Source organism: Lichenostomus cassidix, chromosome 3 (genome assembly GCF_008360975.1).
Source record: "Lichenostomus cassidix isolate B80296 chromosome 3, HeHo_3.0, whole genome shotgun sequence".
NCBI classification, from domain to species: domain Eukaryota; kingdom Metazoa; phylum Chordata; class Aves; order Passeriformes; family Meliphagidae; genus Lichenostomus; species Lichenostomus cassidix.
The window spans coordinates 40651125-40673358 of record NC_139483.1 but is presented as its reverse complement, the minus strand read 5'-3'; the positions used below and the strand labels follow the sequence as shown (position 1 = coordinate 40673358).

General features: G+C 41.8%; 1 protein-coding gene across 1 annotated transcript; it reads right to left on the bottom strand.

Moving 5' to 3' along the window:
• Window positions 1-394: 394 nt before the first annotated feature.
• On the bottom strand, window positions 395-21630 carry C3H1orf198 (chromosome 3 C1orf198 homolog). Its single transcript, XM_085055441.1, has 4 exons — window positions 21195-21630; window positions 14780-14830; window positions 4764-5315; window positions 395-2869 (listed from the first exon to the last, which is right to left on the bottom strand). The coding sequence occupies exons 1-4, from the start codon at window positions 21537-21539 to the stop codon at window positions 2813-2815; spliced, it is 1005 nt and encodes a 334-aa protein (XP_084911567.1). The 5' UTR covers window positions 21540-21630; the 3' UTR covers window positions 395-2812.
• Between the last annotated feature and the right edge of the window lie 604 nt (window positions 21631-22234).

Genomic DNA, 22234 nt, shown 5'->3' with positions numbered 1-22234 from the left:
ACTAAGCCACAACATACAGTTTTCAAATTGCTTCTGCAATAATTATCCAGATACTGCTTTGGATTACTTGAAGATATTGGTGGGAGTGTGTTAGGTTTAAGTCTATTACAGTGGAGTACAAACAGTGTTTCCCAAATCTCATCCTGTCCCCATCTGTCAGATGAAATGATAAAGCAAGGATGCTTCCCCAAACAGATTCACTTGAAAGCTTGAGAAAACAGCTGAAAGATGTTGATTTTTTAATTCTGATCTAAAAAATTCAGTTTCTAAGTTCTAGACCAAATCATTTTTGGCTGCCTGCCGGGCAGATTCAAGACACCCCAAACAACTCCAATGGCACTGAGGAAAGCAGAGTATAAAGGACAACACACAACCAGCACAAAACCCTTGACAGTTCTAGTTAAAGTGACTTTATTAAAACATTATTAATATAAAATGTGACCAAATACAATTTTTTTTGTAAGAATGTTTAATAAAAACATATTCAAGAAAGAAGGAGCATCAACTCTTGTCAAAGCACAGGAAAAACCTACCAGGATAAGTAAAAAGTTCTGCAGCATGTTCTACCAGCTGGTCCCAATGTGTATTAGGGTTGAGTTAGCCGATGGAAGAGACAGGCAGCCCAGGTTCTTCCCTAAGAAGCTTTAAGGTATTACCAGAGATTTAAAGTAACACTCCTTGACAGTAGGAGACTTTGTTTTCAGATCTCCCCAAATCAGAGTAAGATTTGAATGTGCATCTTTGTTTTGGATTTACAACTTTTCAGCAGCTGAATGTACAGAAAATTAGATTCACTGGTAACTGTAAACCCCGAGATTACAATTTGTTAGCTTTAAAAGGAAGGTGCAAGTCAATACTAATCATACACCTAAAGAATTTGTGCTAAAGTTGTTCTAAGCTGTATTAATTCTGGATGCTTGTAGCAAATGCTATGAAAGAAAAAAAAAAAACCAGCAGTAAAACCCAGGATGGTAACAACAAATATTTTCTGAACTGCTGAATGCAGAGATAATAACCACAAATTACAGGAGTTTGTACATCTCAGGAAGAATGTAAAAAAGCTTTCAAATGTCTACAAATAGGAGTATGCTATGCAATGACTTCTACTCTGTGTCAATCTTACCATTTAGCTAAGGAACCTTTTAAGAAAACACTAGAAAAAGTGGAGGTTTTGGCCTTGGCAGTTCTATTTTGCTCTTTTTTTTCATTTTTTTGGTGGGGTGTGGTGGCAAGAGGCGAGGGGGGGGAATATGCTTACAGCATTTTCCTTGTCCAGCAAGTAAATTTTAATGCTCTATCAGCATACTTTGCTTGTTCAGAGCACACAGTGCACCAATTAGAGGCAAGGATTCTTCCAGGACATTGCAAACTCTTCCTGTAAAAAGCAGAAAAAAATCCTGCTGCATCCAATTCTGCACATTTAACTACCCCTGGCACTGAACCAAATGTCAAGTGCTAATCCATGAGAAGCCTAGCACAATTATGGCTTAGGAGATGGTGACCTTCTTACAGCCCTGGCTGGGACCCACTGGAGCCCTGTGTTTTGCCTTCTACCCCAAACAAATGCTATGGGACTATTGCTGAGGTAAGGGGAAAAGTCAAACCTTTGGCATTGGAGCAGACCAGTCACTGGCTGTGCGTAGGGAATTAAGGCTTCAAGGTGAGGTAAACACAGTGAGAATCAGTGTGTAAATCATGCTGCATTTCAGAGACAACAGATTCAAACGACAGCTACTCTTGTTCTCTACATTTAAACACCAAAGATCATTCAAAAGCAGAACTGGAGGCAAGACTGCCGAGGGCCACCTTGAGATGCCTCTCTGCACCTTAGGAATAAATGTAACCCAGATGTTGAACACTAAAGAGGATGTACCCACAAGGAGGAAAAAGCACCAAAGTTGATGAGTCCTTGAGACGATAAGCTGCTTAAAAAACAAAAAAGCCTCACACTGCTATGACCTTCCATAAACATAGTGGTTTCCTGACACAAAGGTAATCTACACTCCAGAAATTCTCAGTGCTGTAGTTCTAGCACTAGTATTATGAAGAGTAATGCTCTAGTAAGGAGGCAGTGAAATTGTGTTCCCTGAAGAATTTCTCCAATTCATTAGGTGTTATCCCATTCCCCTCTACCCACCCCCAAGTTTTCAATCCAAAGACCAGAAACACCATTTCCCCAGGCCATTCTTCGAACACTCTGAAGTTATTTTAGCAGATTTGTAGGACACAAACACAGTGCTTTTGGGATCCATCATTTTGGCAATGCCTTTGCCTTCTTCAGAACAAAAGTGTTTTCAGTAAGTGGTATGAAAGTTACTTTCAAACTAAATAAAATCTACAAATCAATGCAATTCTGGATGCTTGCTTTTCATACTGTTTTTGCTAGCTATCTGAAGTATGGAATGGTTTTCTTACGTGGAACCACTGCACGTGCAACACTATTTCTTACAAGCCATGCTAGCAAGGTTTCAACTGAAAACAGCAATCTGGTCCTGTAGGTTCCATTTCTAGGATACAGAGACTCTCATTTGTGTTTCTTTAACACGTGTACAGTAAATTCTCCCATCCTCTCAATACAGTAGCTACTAAAAATTTTAACAGATAATAAAAAAATATCCAAATGAAACCACACTTCTATCACTGTTTAAAAAACAAAAACGCATATGGTATTACAAAAGTTTATACAAAGGCAACATTTAAGAGTTTGAAAGTTACTTCTAGAAAAAGACACAAATGCTAGTAAATTAACATACAGGGAGAAAGGTATTCCACTCCTTCCCCAAAATTGGTTTGATCTGTTTTGAAGTATCTTTTACCAGTTGTCTAGAAAATCAAAGCCAGTCTTCAAGATAACATTGCTTGTACTAGTCTGCAAGGTAAAAAAAAAAAAAAAAAAGAAATAAGATGTGGTTGTTAATTATGGTATTACAAACTTAGTCTTTGACTGCACATCTAGAAAATAAAGTTTAAAATGTTGCCTGCCAATATTTCAAGGTCTTCACCATGCTCTAGGATACCTAAGTACCTACACCATAAAATGCTAGACACGGAAAAATATGCACAATGCCCAAAAAGGCAATTCCAGATGAAAATAAAATTTTTCTTGTGGTCTGCAGGCAAAATGTTATTTTTTTTCCGCATGGAAAAATTCATAAAGATCAATTTTTTATACTACAGTGGGAATTGCAGAGAATGTAGCAAGCACAGAAGGCAAGCATCACTAATTCAGCGGATTGTCTGTTGCAATTAGAGCCAGTTGTTTCCAGAAAACTACAAAGATTAAACTTTGATGACAAGTTATTTACTAGGCTATCAAGAACATGCTTGCTCTTGCAGTGTTGCACTTTTAGCCATGACATTTAAGATGATTTTAACGTTCAGGAAGAGCATCCAAGAGGCACAGCTGAGTCTCTGGATTCTCTTCCTAAAGCACAGCTTCCCAGAACAGGGAAGATAATCCAGAAAAGAAGAAACGAAGAAAATTCTTATCTTACATAAATTTCTCTGCTACTCTGTTCACATTTTTACATGGAAGGGTTGTTTCTCCACAGAGAGAAAAAACAGGCTTTTTAAACTACTTCAGTTATCTTGAAAACATTAACAAAGGAATTAAAACTGTTAATTTGTAAGAAAACATGATAAAGCCTTTAACTAAAGGACTACCATGATCATCATTTGTAGCGAAACAGCTCAGGAAGCATTATCTCTTAGCTTCAGAAAATGAGAACTAAACATAGGGCTTCAAATACTGGAGTGGCTTAAGTTCTGTTTTTTCCTAAGTGCTGCCACTTACTTCTCTTGCAACTAGTTACCTCCCCCTGCATCTGTTTGACTTCACATTACCTTGTTTGGAATTCAAACAATCACAGTTGGGAAAATATAGTAGAGAAAAAGCTGTGTGATGTGCTGAAGGTGTACAGTAACGTGTCAGGCTATCACCAGAGTGATGTCACAAATTTCAAACAGAACTGCACAGCTCTGCTTGAAGTACCACTCCTCAACTTCACAGTTTTCAAGCTTTTGATCTCTTTCTTTTCTTTCCCTCAGTGTATCATATCTTGCTGTTCCCTTTCTTTTCTCAGGGATCAGCATCTGCTTTCTTAAATAGCTTCAATAGGCTATTGAGCTGCTTAAGGTTATTTTTTGTTGTTGGGTTGTTTGGGTTTTTTCATTAAAAAAAACATTGAGAAGGCTAATTCTGGAAGCTCATTCTATTTCTATTTTGGACTTTAAGAGAAAACACATTTGAAAGCAGCCCAGCTGCCTGGGACAAAGCACTGGGAAGTGGCTGTCAGGCTACTGCTTAGAACAGCTGAGAAACTAGTTCACCATTCACCACTATGCTGTGTGTACCCAATAAAGTGTCCGAGACTCTAGTTCACCAACTTTTCAGGTTAAAAAGCTTATTCTTTCCATTAGGTGTTTTGCTTTTTTAAAAAAAACCCCGAAACCACCACAACCTGTTTTATTTGATATAGCAATTTGCTAGGTAGCTTGCTGTCAGTTAGCTACTTTGGTGCCTTGTCAGCATTTATGATGTTATATTTAAATCACGCCTTTAACCTATGTGTGAAAAAGTACTTAATTGAACTCAACATGTTAAACAGACTGTTAAATAGACTCCTTCCCATTTGAAAGATAAAAAGCCACCAAGCTTAGCTATGGCTGAATGCTTTACTGAGTCTCTAGTCTTCCAGAGCAGCCCTGTCAGATATTAATGTGCTATACAGTTTTTAAATGTAAGTGAGTATAGCAGTACTTACCTGTCCAGGCATTTGTGGGTCTGTAAGTGTAGTACCATCAGTATCTTCCTTGTTTGTCCTAGAAGATGCCAGATCCTGGGGCGGATCAGGAAGAAAGAAGTCATCTAGAGAACTAGTAGGGAGCTGAGTAGGTCGAGGTTTCTCCCATTCCAGAGACACAGAAGGTAGGCTGGGGGCAACAGACTTCTCTGGTTTACTTATGCTGGGCTTCTCAGCTTTGGTCACCTCCTTTGGAGTAGACTCCTGTCTGTAAAAAGAGGGAAGGGGCTTCTCTCCTTTCTCCATGGACTTGATCTGGCTGGGGGTGAGGGACTGGAACTCAGACTTGTCTCCTTCAAACTTCGAGCGCTCTGCATTTATCTTCCAGAAGGACGACTCCTCTTCCTTTCTGGATGCTATCAACCCATCAGAGGCAGGGGTCTTACTGGCCTGAGAGGATTTAGGGACCTGGACACCAGGTGCTGCTTTAACAGGCTGCCTCTGTTCATTTTGCAACTGGGCACCACCTTGCTCTTGTATGGAGAGAGATGCAACGCTGAACTCCATCTGACTCTGTTCAGGGACAGAAAAACAGCATTTCAAAGCCCTTCACATAGATACAGTTTTGATTTTCTGACCCTGGTGCATAGAGTTAACACCTCTATCCACGGTGAGACTGCTCTCAGACAACAGATACCACAGCAAAGCTAACTTATTTTCTCCATAAATGTCTATCTTTGTAGTTTCATGAAAATAATGATTTTTAAAAGTCTGAACTGCAAGCAAACATAGAAGTCCCAGGCCTGCTGCAGAGATGTCAGAGAAAGCAACTGTATTGGAGTTACTCAGTGCCATCTAAGGTAGCAGTGCACAGCATGCACAGCACTGAAACATTAGAATAGCGGCACTAAAACATTATGACAGCTGCAGATGCATTTTGAAAGTCAGAGATGTTTTACATGAAAATTTTAAGCGGAAAAAGTTTTAGAGTGTAGTTCAAAAGGCAATCTTCCGTTATAGTGTTTGAAATAGTTGGCTACAATTCCATTTACTTCCAAGATAAAGGATTAGATGTCATGGGTATGTGTAGGTAAGTCGTTTCATAATTCTACTGCCCCTCTGAAGGAAGAGAAACAACTCCAGCAGGACTAGTTCTTCACCTATTCCAGAGCCTTGGTTTGTTTTTTGCAGTGCAGATAGCTGTACCCATTTCTGAGAGGTAACACTGGGCAAGTGACCACTTAATGCATGAAAAAAATCTTCCAAGTCACACAGAAGTGAACAGCACTGCAAAATGTTCATTTTACTTACCATCACTTCAGTAAAATGATTCTCAGCTAGTTAGACACTCTTCAGGCTAGTAAAAGTTAAGCCTTATTTCACTCTGAGAAACATGTAAGTGTATGCAGGAGCACAGCACCAAAGCAAGTGCCAGGAAAGAACAAACTAGACTTGTGTTTGTAAAAAGGAACAAATAATGCAAGGAGAAAAGAAAAGCTTTTACTGTTAAAGCTATGCTGTTGTCATCATGAGCCTGATTGGGTTTGAAAAAACTCAAAGGACTTGTAGCTTTTGCTACAAATGTTTAAAAAATGAATTTTGGAAGTTCATTACAGATTTGTGATGTTTTTTCACCATTAAACTTCATTGCCCAACCCTTCCCCAATAAAACTGTAATAGCATCTATGGGCTTTAGTTTAAAACAAGTCCCAGTTGCATATCATTTTCACTTGAAGTGTTTGATCTTGAGTCCCATGTTATTGTGCATGTCAAGTTCAAAGGGACTCTAGATCTAGCAGGACTCACATGCCTAGTAATTAATATTCAGAAACTTCTCATCAAAGAACAACTGTTAACCCAGCAACTGATTATTTATAAAACAATCTTTTTTAAACAGTCAGCAGCTGACTACACATAATTTGATTCAGGGACTTATATCTGACCTTTCTAAACAACTGGATGCATTATTTTTCCAAGGTGTAAGCAAGAAAGCTCCAAGCTCCATGTTTTCATGAGGAATATACTGTGCTATCAAAAGATGCAGAACATAAACAAGCTGCAAGTAATTACAGCTTAGCTAGAGTAAGGTGAGTGCAAGGATACATGCAAGTCTTACCAAACAACTCAACACCCCACCCTGCCTGCAAAAGACTAAGAGGACAAACCTTAGTGCTCTGATTTATTTTTTTTAAACAAGTCGTAATGTAGAACAAAGAGCAGGATATTTAGCTGTAGATAAATTTTGCATAAACACACTACAGATGCGATGGTGTTGAGGATTATTAACAGTGACTGCCATTCTCTATATTAAAATATAGGGATTTATTTCCCTAAGCTCATTTGGCAGTACTACTGAATAGTGATTTACCATCCTGAAGTTAAGATGCTTTAAGACTTTAAAACTGATAAAATCCCAGCTTAAAAAACCTGCAACACAATGTAAAATAGACCTGCAATTCCCCAATAGCCAAAAGAAAAAATAAAGACAGATTCTAAAAATCAAAGACAGGTTAAGAAAAAAATAAAAATTTCATCTTGGAAGACTTAAGTCATGTAAGACTTGTCATGCAGGAATTAAAACAGTGCTATTTTTTGCCCTTCAGCAGTCTGGTATCTTCTGAATAGCCTGTCCCAGGGCACACACTAGGGATGACAGTAGCTAAAGGCCACCACAGCGCAGTCACTTTCAGTAGAATGATTCCTTCAGCTCCCAGCCCAAGGGAGAGGGAAGATCAGTGCCCAGAGTGCAGAGCAGCCATCACAGCCCCCAGTGTTGGAAGTAAAAGCCAGGAAAAACACCAGTGGAAGGGAAGCATGGGTCATAGAACAAAAATTAGAAAAAGTAAACCAATGAGAGTACTCTGCATTTCAACAGCAGCCAGCCAGACAAGCAAAGCCAGGCCTTCTGAGAAGTTCTGAGGCTGTGGAGCTAAAGCCACTGACTGTGGTGATATTTTATGCTCTTTTTTATGGGTCAAAATGCCAACGCAGAGATGTGGTTTGGAAGTGGCACATCTCTCCTAGTGTAGAGAAGAGGGTGGCACTGCAGCAGCACTTCAGGCAGCTGTACCTTTCCAAGCTGCTCTTGGATGCCTGTTCTGGAGAGGATGTCCTTCCTCTTTGCCCTTCTGCACAGAGACCACGGGGTGTACCCGTTTCAGATGACAGAATATTGCATATTTGTGTCACGGTATGCTTTGGAGATCAAACAGCTCATAGCCTGTCACGGAATAATCCAAATGAAAATACTTCTTCAGGAGTCTTTGTTCTCCCACAAGGAAGGCAAAGAAGACAAGACTACCCTGACAGGTTCTGAAAGCACTGTGTCTCAGCATGATGTAAATACAGCTCTGAGAGGTCAGACAGATAATTCTGCTTCTAGCATTTAACTCCAGAAGCCAAGAACTTCTGTGGACCAGTCACAAGATATTCTGTTTTCCTTGAAATATATAATGCTTCTGTTTGACTTTTGAGGTTATTTAACACATCTAAACCCTGAAGAAATGTAGCTGACGAAAGAAAATGATTAATAGGCAATATCTTTCAAGTCAAAAAACTGGCAATGAAACACCCTCCCCCGCAAGAAAAAAACAAACCAAACAACAGAGCAGCAGCCTAAGTAGGAAGATAATTTCACAGCTATGGAAAAGGTCCATGCGTGAAACACCCTATGCTGACATCTAAGTAATGAGTAGTACTGTACACCCTAATGAGTCACTAGACACTACAAATGTGATTTTAATTAGTGTTCTGCTCTCAATTTCTTATATCAGATTGCAAATTGGCAATTGGTTGCGTCAGCAGGAGAAGGAAGGAAATGATATTTAAAAGACAGCTACCCCTCCAAAAAATTGTCTTTTTACTTTAGGTTTGCCAGCCATGAGGGTATTTTGATGCACATCTCTCCTGGCCCCAGCCAAACTCAGAGTGGCAGCTCGCCTGTAAAGGTTTGCACTTGGGGCACTCAACCAGCTGCCACCTTGGGGAGGCAAACTCTGCACAGTGCAGTGTGATTTCATGGTCAGAAGTGAATCATCTTTTAGGCATGGTTTGGGATTCTAGGGATTGCGTTTCAGTCCCCTGCTGCTTTCATTGATTTTGTATTACTTTACATGAGCTGCAGTTTCGGTACTTGTAATTCCCCATCTGGGGAATAAAATGAAAATATTTTCTTTTTCCTACCATTTGTCCAAATGATATTTCTGGGAATTGTTCAGCCCAGAAAGTCTCAAGAGTTTACAGACAGACTAGTACAGTCCCAACTGTAATTTCTAGAAATTATTGGAATTCAAATAAAAGCTATTAACAGCAGTAGTATTTTCAAGATATTGCACGAGCAAGTCTTTCTCAAAACATTAAGAGAGAGGGGGAGAGAGTGCATGTGAAAGCACGCACGAAGTAGTGTTTTGAGGTAGAGCAAACCTAGAAGGCTGTGTTCTTTTCAGTCTTATCCCTCTGGGCCCAAACCACTGCAACGGCTCAAATAAAGGATGCCCTGTCTTGATCATTTTGCTGTATCATAAATATAAATAATACTATAAATTGCTAGTTTTAGGAGGTTGCATGTCCATCTTTCCTTAAAAAGACCATGAAGGTATTTAGGAATTTTGTTTACCAGATTAAAAAATTTAGACCAAACTTCATTCTCAAGGCAGCAATAATCCACCAAATCATAATAGCGGCTGTACATACTCACGGGAAACAATGTGTGCTGAAAGAGAGGCACCAGACACTGAGAATGGCATGATTTAGCAATACTGTATGAAATCAGGTCTCAGTTCATAAGTATATATTAAAAACAAGATGACCACAAAGAACCCAGGAACTTTTAAAGCATCTTATTCACTCATCAGGAATGTGTAGTATTTAACTAAGCAGTCACGCAAATACAGCCAAAACAAATTGTTTTGCTTGGCAGCCTGAAAAATCTAAATTGTTGAGACAAAGACTACAGAAACTCTGTCAAAAGCAACTTGTTTTAAGCACAGCCTGATAAATGCAGAGGTAAGAAAGCCAACTTTAAAAGATTTAGAAGATGACTTTGCTTTGCTGAATGGACAAAACCAAAATAAATATAGGGCCTAAAGTAGCTGCAGCTTTTGCTTTGTTTCCTGTGCACACTGTGGGTGTTTTCAGGATCTTTTCAGAGTCAGAAAGAAATCCTTAGGTCAGCAGAGGCAAATTGCAAGGGCAAAAAATAGAGCAAGGCACTCAAAACCAATCTAAGTAATTTTAGTCCATACAGAAAGACAATGCCAAAGTTATGTAGCATGGAGCTTTGTAAGAAATTCCATTATACACTCTGGTGATATGAACTCAATCCAGTCTGCCACTGTTACTGGCTAGCTTAAACAAGCTTGTACTGACAGTGTCTATATATGCCTAACCAGGTTTTATGTTCAAAAACAGCTGTCTGAAGATTGATGTAGGTAACTGAATCCTTACTCTTGGTCATACAGAATGAAATAAGCCTTGAACACAACTTCTACTACCACAAGTTGGGTTTGGGGGGAGTTTTTTGTTCAAGAACTAATAGTCAACAGTAGTTTTACAGCACTGTGTTTTAAACACATATAGCCCAAATAAAAAAGGGAAGGCTAATCTCAAAAGCTCAGAGATCAGTCTCCTCCCAAGGAAGCATTTCCATTTATGCCAGCTTGATAAAAATAATCACATCAAATTATAGTTTGTAACAAACAATTATAATATCAAGCTGCTAAGGAAGGAAGGAAAAAAATCTCTTCTACCACTGTTTTCCTATTTAAAATAAAACACCCAACAACTAGGACTCATACAAAGAAGGACACTGAAGACTGCCTCTTGATTTCAGATAAAGGAAACAGCTTGTAAACCATGATTTTATAAGTGGAACATAGGTTTTTTTCTTCCTAAATCATTGCTGGGATTAGATCACTTCTGTAGCAATATGACTGGGGAATTCAGACAGGGAGGCATCAACCAGATTATTGAAGGGATTGAAGCTTGTCACTTCCCCATTTTGCCTTTTTTGGTTTGTTTGTTTTAAACACACCTCAAAGGGTTCTCTTTTTAACAAGTATCTGAGGGCCTGTTGAAAATAGAAGAGAGCTGGCAACTATTCTACATGTATCAAGAAAAAGAAATCTTTAGATATGCATGAGTCAATTTCAAGCATTTGGAATAAAACCTATTTTGGTTAATAGCATGAATTATAAGGAGGTTGCAATTTATTCCCATGCTGCTCAGCGCACACCTCAGTGTGTTAACTGAGGTGGCAGACAGAAGTATTTTCTGCCCACTACTAAATTCATTTAAAAAAACCCCAAATCTAAAACCACAAAACCCATAAAGTTCTGAGTTTAGGAAGAGTTGCAGAGAAACTTCACTTCGAAGCTCACGCATGATTCTGGTTTTCCATTTATATCTTGATGTCCGTGCTGAGTTTCCCTGAATTTTCACTTCAAACAAACCAAGAAACCTCAAAGGCTAAACTCAGCCAAAATGTCATCTTTCATCTCACGTAAACCTGGAGCCATAAATAGAATGCCCTGAATTCATAAACCTGGCTAGAGCTCCAGTTAAAAGTGTAACCCACATTTCAAGACATGTTATGTCCATGAGGGCTCCACCCATGAACCAAATCACTCCCTCCAATTCAATCTTTAGTTTTAAAATGTCAGCCTATTTGCAGTGCCAAGAGAACTCACTGCTTCCTGAGTTTTCCTTCTGAGAAGTGTTATTGTTCTCTACTAAAAATATTATTTTAAATGCTGTCTAACAGCTAACTCAGCAATTCACATTGTATTTCTACTTTGTTCGCCTTGTTTGAGGATTTAAAAATAAAAAGGTAAGAAAACAAATACATATCTAAAAGCTAAAAATAGTGGAGATATTCATGCAAGTGTTTACTGTGACATGAACAACTGCAGCCACATCTCACCTTTGTGTTTAAAATGAGAATACAGAGAGTTTACTTTTGACACAAGTGAAGTTATCAAGCCCTTCAGCAATGTTCTGCACGAAATGATGGCAATTTAGTACACTGTCCTCTGGCTAAGTTTGACTGCCATGGAAGTAGGGAATCCACTGCACTAGGTACAGTGAGAAAAATTTGTCCATACCTTAACAGCTAGGATCCCTGTTGGCATCACTGTTACAGCTGAGAGGCTTCAGCCTGGGAGAATACATGCCCTCCCTGCTCCTCTACACTTCTCACTACCCTCTCAGTTTTCCTCATGCTAGTTACAGAAAAATACCCATTTTGCTGCTTTATTTTTCCGAGTCTCAATATCTAAAAAAGAAACAAACAAACAAACAAAAAACTAAAAACCCAACCCCCCCAAAAAAACCCCAACAAAAAAACCCAAAAAGCCCCAAACCAAACCAAACCAAACCAAACCAAACCAAACCAAACCAAATAAAGAAACACCAAAAAAACCCAAAACCCAAACCTATTGGTTTTACTGATTTACATCTCTACTTTCTTCTGCTCTGCAAAAGCCACATTCCCTTCCTTGGGTAAGCCAGAGCACATTCAAGCACATTCAGGCAATGACATGCTAAAAACCCAAACCAAACAAAAAGCTCTGCATTAAAGGAAGATCAGGGAGAAAAAAATTGTGGAAAGAATAACCCATCATGGGTAGAGCTCATGGAATGGAAAGAACCTGACAGCCTTAAGGAACAGTGGGAACAGACCTGGTTCACAGGACACTGAACATGCATTACAACACATCAACCTTCTTGAACAGCTCATTCAGGTTTCCTCACATGGGACCACTTGAGAAAGGCTACTTTTTCCTCAGCTGGTACCTCATAAAAAACATGCTTTCCAATATTACCTCATAAAAGTACAGGTTAGGGAAGAGGCCAAAGAGTAAGCACAAAGCAAGGCCTCCAGTTTTAGCAAAGGAAGACTCAGCAGTGGAAGGGTTTGTTTGAAAGATTAATATGAGGCACTTGGGAAAAACCAAAGGGGAGAACCCACAGAAACCAACCAACCCACACCCCATAAAGCCAGAAAAAGTGGATTCTCTAGATTCTTGCCAAAGGAAAAGGGCATGCAACTTTTCACCCTACAGCTGTGGCACAGCTTTTATTTCTGGTCAGCAAGGAGGGAGAGGGGAAAGAGGGAAGCACAGCTTGATCAGCCCCAACAATTACTTCTAAAGCAACCTCCCCCCTCCTCTCTTCTCTTCAGTGACCACACCAGTGTTCCCATATCATTCTGTGCTCCTCGATTCATTACAATAAGGGATGAAACTAGTGCATTTATCCACTCTGGTCCCCCATTTTGAGACACCAGGAGGACAGCAGAAAGATCCTTCATCAGCAAGTGATAAGCCACAGGCTGGGTTTAAAAACCCTTCAGTAAACACACAAGCATTAAAAAGAAAAGACGACTATCAATTAAAGAGAAAATTCATTCAAGGGCAGATATGTATCTCATCATGGATCATCACTCAGTGCATTACATGAAACATTATCTCTAGGAAGTTCAAGTATTTAGAACTTAACAAAATCTTATCAAGACAGAGCCTAAAAATAGGATTACAGCTGCCACATTCCTAAACCTGAGGTTTTGAGTTTGCACCAAAAAGTGGGGGAGAGACAACACTGCTGTCTCTAACATACTATTTATTTCACCTTATTGACAATGAGGTCAACTCTTTTCTCACAATTTTTCCTTTCTTGGCAGCTTCACCCAAGTATATCCACGTTAAAAACCTCTTCAATATTATACTAAAAGCCAGTGGCTGCTGCTTCTAAGGGTCCTGAAAGACAGGAGGGCTTGCCTGAGCTACCAGGCTTCCACTGCAGGAAAACCTCCAATGGTTCCTGAACCATCACAGCTTTTGAGGGAGTTTTAAGGCAAGAGAAGGCTGGCATTGTTTTCTCTCAAACTGTGGCCCTGTAGGCTGCCAGGACCCAGGATTCACATCAAGTTATAGGTTAATCAGCTTCTGCAAAGCACAGATGGGGTGCAGCTACAGGCAGTGACCTTGAGCAAGGAGGGCTAAGTTGAGGGTCAACTGGATTAATTTAGTATTCACTGGCATTTCCAAATAATTACTCTGCATTAGGCTAAGATTATATTCATAAGGTTGTACATGATTATCTACACAGTTCAAGGGCAAAAAAAAAAAAAAAGGGAACAGGGCAGAAGCAGCTTTCTCCGGCAGATAAAGGCAGAAAACACAGTCTGATATGTGAGATTGAATTACCATGCCTGCCATACCCAGCTGAGAAAGACAATGAGCTGTGGTTTTGCTCCCAGAATTTCTTCAACAAGAAGAACTAAACTTGATCTGCCACCACACATATGGCACAACTATGTTACCTCACACTGCAGGCTCAGAAAGAAATGGAGAACTCTGCCTCTGTGTTAGCCATATGAGAATCCCATCATAAATAATGCCTTAACAAAATACCAGAGGTAAAGTGAGGTGTAAAAGAAACCCCAAACCAACCCATCACAGAAAAAAATGTTATTTTTTAAGAAGCCTTTTGGAGAGGAAATAACATAATGCTTCTAGCATAGCCTCAAGTTAAGCCCCAGGTTAACAAGTTTCACTACATCTGTCCTAAGACAACATTCTAGTTCATTATAAAAAGATGAAGTATTAGACAGGCTTTCAGAAAGAATCCAATTAAATTACTAGATACTTGCACCTTTCTGACCCCACTTCCTAGCTACTTTACTCCTCACTTCAAAAGGGAAATGAAGCTATGTTTATACAATATCTGAGACACTGGTCTTACTAAACACGGAAAGTCAATAAAAAAGTTTGCTACAAAAAAATCAAGTCATTTGTAATGAATTGGTTTTATACCTGCACTCACAGCCAGAACATTAGTTCTTGGAGTACAGTTTGTGTTTCTGCTGATGTAAATCAAAGCGTACCAGTCCTGTTTCATTTCCAGGATGGCCACTTAAAAAGCTTTCATAGAGTAAAGGTGACATTAGTCATTAGTCTATCAAAATGAAGACAATAAATGCAGAAGAAATAGTGTAAAATGCCAAACCAGCATTAAAAAAAAAAATTCTGCTTATTTACCTTTGTTTCCCAGGAGAACGGAGCCGAGTGTTCATCTTGCCAAGTAATGTCCTGAAATGAAATTCAAGAATGACTAAAAATCAGAAGAGCAGCTTCTTCTCAGAAGCATCACACAGATGACATTATGTTACACTGCTGGAACTACAACAACCACTGCTACAGAACTGGCTAAAAAGTGAAAGCACTAATTAAATATGGCACTGATTACATTTTAAGACTGACTGAAATCAAGTTCTCTGAGGGGAAGGTTATCAATAGTATGCCAATTTAATCTACAAAATACATGGAGGTTTAGCCAGGTCTAAATCTCATGAAATGATTTCTCCACAAACAGCACTAAAATGTGTTATATTTCCAGTTTTCTACTAGGCATTTCTTTGGTAGCCACTAGCAACACACAGGGACAGAAACAACAAAAGGAAAAGGAGCCTCAGGGAAATAAAGTGCCATTTCCTCCCCTTGGCAGACCAAAGAGCATGTGCACAACCAGGCAGTGATGGGGCAGTGAAACAGCTGCATGGCCATCAGGCCAAGCCACAGCTGGATGCAGCCCCAGCAGGACACATCATCGTGCCACGTCAGTGACGGCCCGTCTGAAATAAGTATTCAGAGGTGTTCAAGGAGCCTCACGGCATCCACAGAGCAAAACCCCAGTCTGAAATCCATTCTTTTAAGAAGCTGCATTTCTGAAAATAATCCCAATTTGAGAAATTTAAACAATCTCTTCATACACAGCATGCAAAAATACATGTGACCCACCCTGAAAAAAAATTTGAAAAGTGATTGTTGTTCACATTTGTTGAAGACTTAGAAAAAAAATGATGGCATTTCTATTCCTAGCTGTGGCTGGGACTCATTGGTACATTGGATGGTCCCACTGGCAGAGGTAGTGAGCTGCACCCTCCATACTGAGCAATCACTGCTCATGGCCACCACAGCAGGGAAGGAACAGAGTCAGAACACCGTATGGAAAGGGAAAGGCCAGCAGCAACCATGCAGGACTTTCACACTCCTGCTGTTCAGACAATAACAGAACTTGACATGTTTAATACAACACAGAAACCCCACATTTCACTATGGCTGCTCTTCTTGTTTCTGATCTCTGCCTTTCTAGGAATATATTTCTCAGACATCTCATGACATTCTCCTGATCTGCCCTCTCTTATTTCACCATAGGCAGATTTTTATGGCCAAGAGCTATGAGATCATGATTAGAAGTGTCTAAAACTATCTCCCAAACATAAAAACATGTCATTCTCCAACTATTACTCATCTGTGAAATACGGGGTTTCTAGCAGCAAAGTGTTTGTGGTATATGTGAGGGTGATCTCATGCTCTTAAAAGAGCTGGGCTGACAGAATTCATCTAAGAGGAAGGGCCTGGGCTCTGTTTGATCACACATTGTGACCAAAAGGACATTTGTAATCTCCACAACTTGTAACCTCAACCTCCAGCACAGGCAAGCAAAAAGTTCCTGAAATGAACTAATTTTGGTACCAACTGTTAAAAGTCCTGATCAGAGATAAAATCTAAGACTTCCATAGATTGTATCAAAAGATGGAAGTAGTAGACACTTTTAGGCAGCAGCTCCCTGAAAGAAAAGGACCATTTAATTTTTTTTTTTTTACTTTTAAGATGCATTACTGTATCTTAGTAACTCTTTGAGGAGCTCTATCCACATTCAAGATATCTTCCATGGGATATAGCAAAGAATAAAATAGGGTAAGACATGGTTGGAGGATACAAACCTTCAAGTAGTGGATGTCTGTGGTTATTTGAAGTGTACTTGAGGCTAGGATGAAGGAGGCAGTTGACAAGTTCTGTCCATTTGTCAGGGAAGGGAAGGAAGTTTGTGGCCTCCACCTCTTGTGCCCTCTCAGCAGAGGACATGCAGAGGACCAAGTGAGAAGATAGAACAACACAATTCAAAACTATCCTATCTAAACTGCCTGGTTTATGTTAATCACCAACAAAATCTGAGAAATAACTGTGGGGTTTTTTGTAGAATAAACAAGTTCTTGCATGCTTGAAGAAACTGGGAGCAAAAGAATCAACTATTTCAGTAATAACAAAAGTGAATTATGAATGGAAATTCTAGACAAAAAGGCTTCAAGGCTATTTATCATCAACATAGATGAGAAGAAATCCATATCTGATCAGCTTTTGTTTTCAGCACACAACAATGGCTTCTTCAAGAAAGAAGGCAAATAAATAAACTTTTGTTCACCAGGGTTAAAAAAAGAACCTATTTGTAAGAAATGGGACCTCATGCAACATATTTCAAAGCTGAAAAAGATGAGTGAGAAAGAGGGGAAAAAGCTGGCCATACACTTGACTTCAAAAACCAGCTGCAAAATGTATGAAAAAGAATCACAAATTACATTTGCTTTATGTAGGCAGCTTGCTGCAAAACATCTGAATTTCAAAATGGAACACACTGGTAGAAATGTGCCTGTGTATCTGACATGAGCATTGTTCAGCACAGCTGACAGTAACTGGGCAAGTCACAAACCCACCAAGAAATGCATCTCAGAAGTGTTATCAGAACAGAACTTGCTGATTATTGGGGTTTTACTGCACTCAAAAGCTCCCTTTCATTTTTAGGTGTTGAAAAAGCCCAAATCTCTAACAGGCCCACTTAAAAGTTTTTGCTATATTGACTATTTGTTGCCTTAAAGCAATTTTAAGTAGGGAGGTAAAAGAGTTGATCCTTTGCTTGGTGCCAAAGTTCGTAAGGCTAAGCAAAACAAATACCATCTCTGCCTGAAGGCAGGTAAGTCAAGCTTCCCTATTAAAACACGAGTGAAACTAACCAAACTCTCATACCTGATAAAATGTTCACTACTTCCTAAAGCGTATGGCATTTTCTCCAATGAAAATTTTAGTTATTTCAAGTCCAGCTCTTTTACTGCTCAAATAATGACTATCCATTTAAAGAAAAAATAAAAGAACTAAAAAAATCAGACCTTTATCCCACGTGCATGTCACATGCTTATGGATAAAGAGGGACAGTATTAAGTGAATAGTAAGAACTTGTTGTAAACTGAATATCTAAACTGTCTTTCACTGAACCAGAGAGAACCCAGTGGCATCAACTGGCACCAAGTCAGTTGCATTATCAAAGGCTGGCCACTACAGCAGGCAAAGAGCAGTAGCCTCTCACATACTGCTAGTTTTCCACCTATCCCCCTCATGGTTTATGGCATATTTCAAAAATAATCCATCTATATTACATTCACATTCAGTCTCAGCTTGTATTTCCAGATTTCTCTCTGCTCAGTTAACCTTCATTTTTACCAGTATGGGCATTAGAATGCAGAAATTATAAATGGAGAAATGCCAGCAATTGGAGGCTTTTTGGAAAGAAGAAGCTTTGTTGCAGCCTCCAAAATCCTTGGTCAGGAGGCCTAGGCTGTCTAGATACAGAAAATTATGGTGAAGCAACAAAGAGTCTCCTGGTGCTGGGCTTATATGCAATGATAACAAGTCAATCTTCAGTAAAAAGGACAAAACTTATTTCATGGGGATGTGAAATGACCCTGTTAGCCTAATTCTCTTTCAAAACCACATTCACAGTTCCTGCAGAGCTCCTGCTGTTAACTCCATGACTGGTGATGCTGCAATGAGGATAAGATGGAAGAGAAGGAGCAGTAGCACTCACCTGACTCCAGGCATTTGCTAAGAGTCACACATGGTGCTGCAGAGCTCCAGCATTATAAAATGACTGGATCATGGCTACAGGATGCCACGGTCCTGTTACTGCATGTCTATTTTCTGTAACACCCTTCCCACACAGCCAACGTACTCAAAGGTGTTCTGAGAACGTAAGAGATGTTTATAGTTTGAGAACTTACAGTCCTGGGCTATGAGTTCAGGAGATAAATCTGGTGTTAGAAGAGATACATGGGAAATGGTGGGGGTGAGAAAGAGGGAAGCAACTGTCCAGAGATACAAGACTACTACATTTATCCTCTGGACCACCTTATCATAATGGTCAAATGCATGAAAATGGGACTGAAATGGTGAGAGGCCTGGACCAGTAAATCAGTATCTTTAGCATTCATCCTTTGTTTGCTTTCTACCAAGTCCTCCAAAGAACATGAGGTGAAAGAGATCAAATTTCCATGCTTAAGCAAGCACAGGTAGATCACTACAGATTTCAACATCAGTTAACAGGGAAGATGAGCTGTGACTGGAAACATGAAACTTTTGGAGCACCTGTATCAGCAAGAACATCACCAGACCAAAACACTCTCCCCGAAAGCGCTGCAACATCAACAAGTGATTCTGAGGTACGCAGGCTACTCTCCATATCCTTGCCTTAGGACACCACACAGCAACACAGGGACAGCAGCCAGGACCAATCTCATTGCCCTGAGCGAGGGCTGGGTGACCACGGGGCGTGCAGCATTTGTCTCACAAAGCCAGCAGGAGCACAGCTGACAAGAGATAACAGAGCTCCGCAGCCAGGCGTTTGCAAGCCCGGAAAGTTGAACCGAACTGGCAGGAGAGCGGCGGCAGCAGCTCTGCAACAGCAAGACAAGGAGGAGCAATTTGTCAGCCAGGGCAAATGTCCAGCAATCAGGTCGAATGCCAGCAAGGGAGCCAGGGGAGAGGAAGCTATCAGATGAAGAGCCAGGAAAGGCTCCAAGGCTCAATAGTACAGTTGGAAGAACTAAAATGGAAATGGACAATGCCAAAATGAGTGGAATCTCTTTCCTTCAGAGAAACAATTTATATTAACTTCTGCTTGGAAGTCAAAGAGGAAGTCAGTCGAGGCAGATGCTTCCAAAATTAAACACTTTGTATCAAGCATTTCGATGAACCATGCCTTCTTTGGTTAATGGCTACAGAAATGCTAATATTATGCATATTGTAACTGCATTTGGGGAGAAGAGGGGAAAGAAAACTACTTGCCCAGTTTCAGATGGACTCTCTAGCTGCTTTGTCAAGTGGGAAATTATTATTTCTGTACAGTGCAGCACAACAGCCTACAACATGCTTGCTTTCTTTCCAAATCCACATAATTCAAAGCAGAAAGCACAGCATAGCTCTCAGAGACCGGGAAAACGGAACATATTTACCTTCCACACTCATTAACCTAAATTCTTTCCCAACTTAATTAAGATTTCAGTTTCTTTTCAAGGCTTTTTGCACAACCCAAATCTGCTGTCTTGTGTCCTTCCACACCTCTTTTCCGCCATTACTATCAAATATTTATCTAGAATTTCGGGTATCACCAACTGGACAAAACTGAGCTACATCCTACACTCTCTAACTTTCAATACAATGCGAGTGCAGCACAGCACCACACCTTCCTGGCAGGTGGAACACAGGCAGCAGTGTCCTGGCACAAAGCCAGTCGGGAATCATGATGCCCAGTATCACTGTGCCTCACACGCTTCCTAGAAATCCCACTGCAAGGCATACTGGAGAGGAGGCTAAAAGCAGCACTGCTCTCTTTGAATTGGATTCATGATTACAAATGCAGAAGCAGATTTTTTTTTCCTAGTAGAAGCCACATAGCTTAATTAACAACAGGTCACTTGAAGTTACTATATGGACACAGTGAAAGAAACCAGCTCTGCAATCATATGAAGATGTAAGAGAATGGAAAACAAAGGAAGTCAATACACAGAATAAGAGACACAGTATCTGAAGAGTACTGTCAGGTCTCTTCAAGCATTGTTAGACCTTCCTCTTCAAGGGCTCACACTCGGTAACATGACCCACTGCTCGAGACTGGCTACTCTTATACTATGGATTTCCAGAAGGGCTACAATTTACACTTAGATAGATGGCTCTCAGAAGGTTCAAAATCCATACTTTTTGTCATCTATCCACACCCTTGTTTTTCCTGGCATGTGACATGGAACAGGCTGCATTTTTTTAAGGTGTCAAACATGCCAAGAGCTGGAATGTGTTCAGCGTCGTATTTTTAACTGTGTCTAAAACTAGAAACGAAAAGGAAGAGATTTAATTCAGTGTAAACATTCCCTGCAGCCCATTTTCATCAAGGGATTAGGTCCAGCGCCAGCCACGGTCCTGCCCCGCCGTCGGGGGAGCTGAGCTGAGCCTGTCCTCTTCTCCGAGTCTCCCTTCTGCAAAACCCACTTCAGCGCTACCGGTGCCTCCCCTGCTCCCTGCCTGCTCCCTCGGTGTGCCCCAGTGCCTCCCGCGGGGTGTCACAGCCCGCCCTCCCGCACCGCCAGCGAGCGGGGAGAGGAGTAAAGCTCGTCTCCGGGGCAACTCGCCCCGCTGCCGCCGGCGCGGAACGACCCCGGGCAGCCGAGCGCCGGCGGCAGCGCAGCCCCGAGCCGGGGGAGGCGGCGGCTGTGCCGGGGATGCGGAGCGCCGCTGCCGCCCGGAGCCCGCCGGCGCCCCTCGCCCCTGCCCCGCCGTGCCCGGTAGGTACCTCGTCGCCGAAGCGCACCACCTTCTGCCCGGTGTTGAGGCGCAGGCTGGGGTAGGAGGCGGGCGGCGCGGGCGGGCGGGCTCCGCGGTGCGCGGCGTAGCGGGCCTGGACGTGCGGCTCCACCAGGCACTTGTCGATGATCTCGTCCTGCTGGCGGGGCGGCAGCCGCTCCCACTCGGGCCCGTAGCGCTCGCGGATCCGCTCCTTCTCCGCCATGATCTTGCGCGCCATGGGGCTCAGCGAGGAGAAGTAGCTGAACCGCTTGCGCTCCCGCTCGTCCAGCGGCCGGTTCCCGTTCATCACCGCCGTGCGGGAGGCGGCGATCGCCGCCGCCATGGAGGCCATGGCCACTCCGCCGCTCGCACGGCGGGAATGCCAATGGGAACGGGAAGAGAACCGCCTCCTCCGCTCCCCTCCCGCAGACACCGCCTCCCGCCCCTCGCTCCCTATAAAGCCGGGCGGCCGCCGCCCCGCACTGCCCGCCCCCCGCCCGCCCCGCAGCCCTGCCCACCTCCTCCGGCGCCGCCCGCCCGCCGCTCCCGGGGGAGCTGGCCTTGCTCCAGCCGCCTCGGGCCGCGGGAGGGACGGAAGGGGGGACGCCTCCTCCCGGGCTCGTGCCGCTGTCGGAACCGGCGATAGCGTGGGGCTGAGCGGGCCCCGCGGCCCTCAAGTGCTCCTGCCCGCAGCGCTCGTCTCCCACAGCCCTTCCCCTTCTTTCCCGAGGAGGTGAACTGTAGTATTCCCACGCTGCCGGGGCCAGGAGCACCAGGAAAGGACGTGCCTCGGCTGGCAGAGGAGCACCGTGGCCAAGAACCTGCCTTTCCTAACTCCTAAATAAGTCGTACGTGTTTCTTGACACGAGAGAAGGTCCAGGAGCTGCTGTCAGAAGAGACAGGGTGCCTGGAATAGGCGATTTTGTCCAGCTCAGGACTTTAGGAGCAAAATGGTCCAAAGATTCTGTATTAATTTGCTAATAAAGTTGCAGCCTAAGTGTAACAAGTCGATGCAGTAGGCATCAGTTATATTAGTAAAAGATTTCA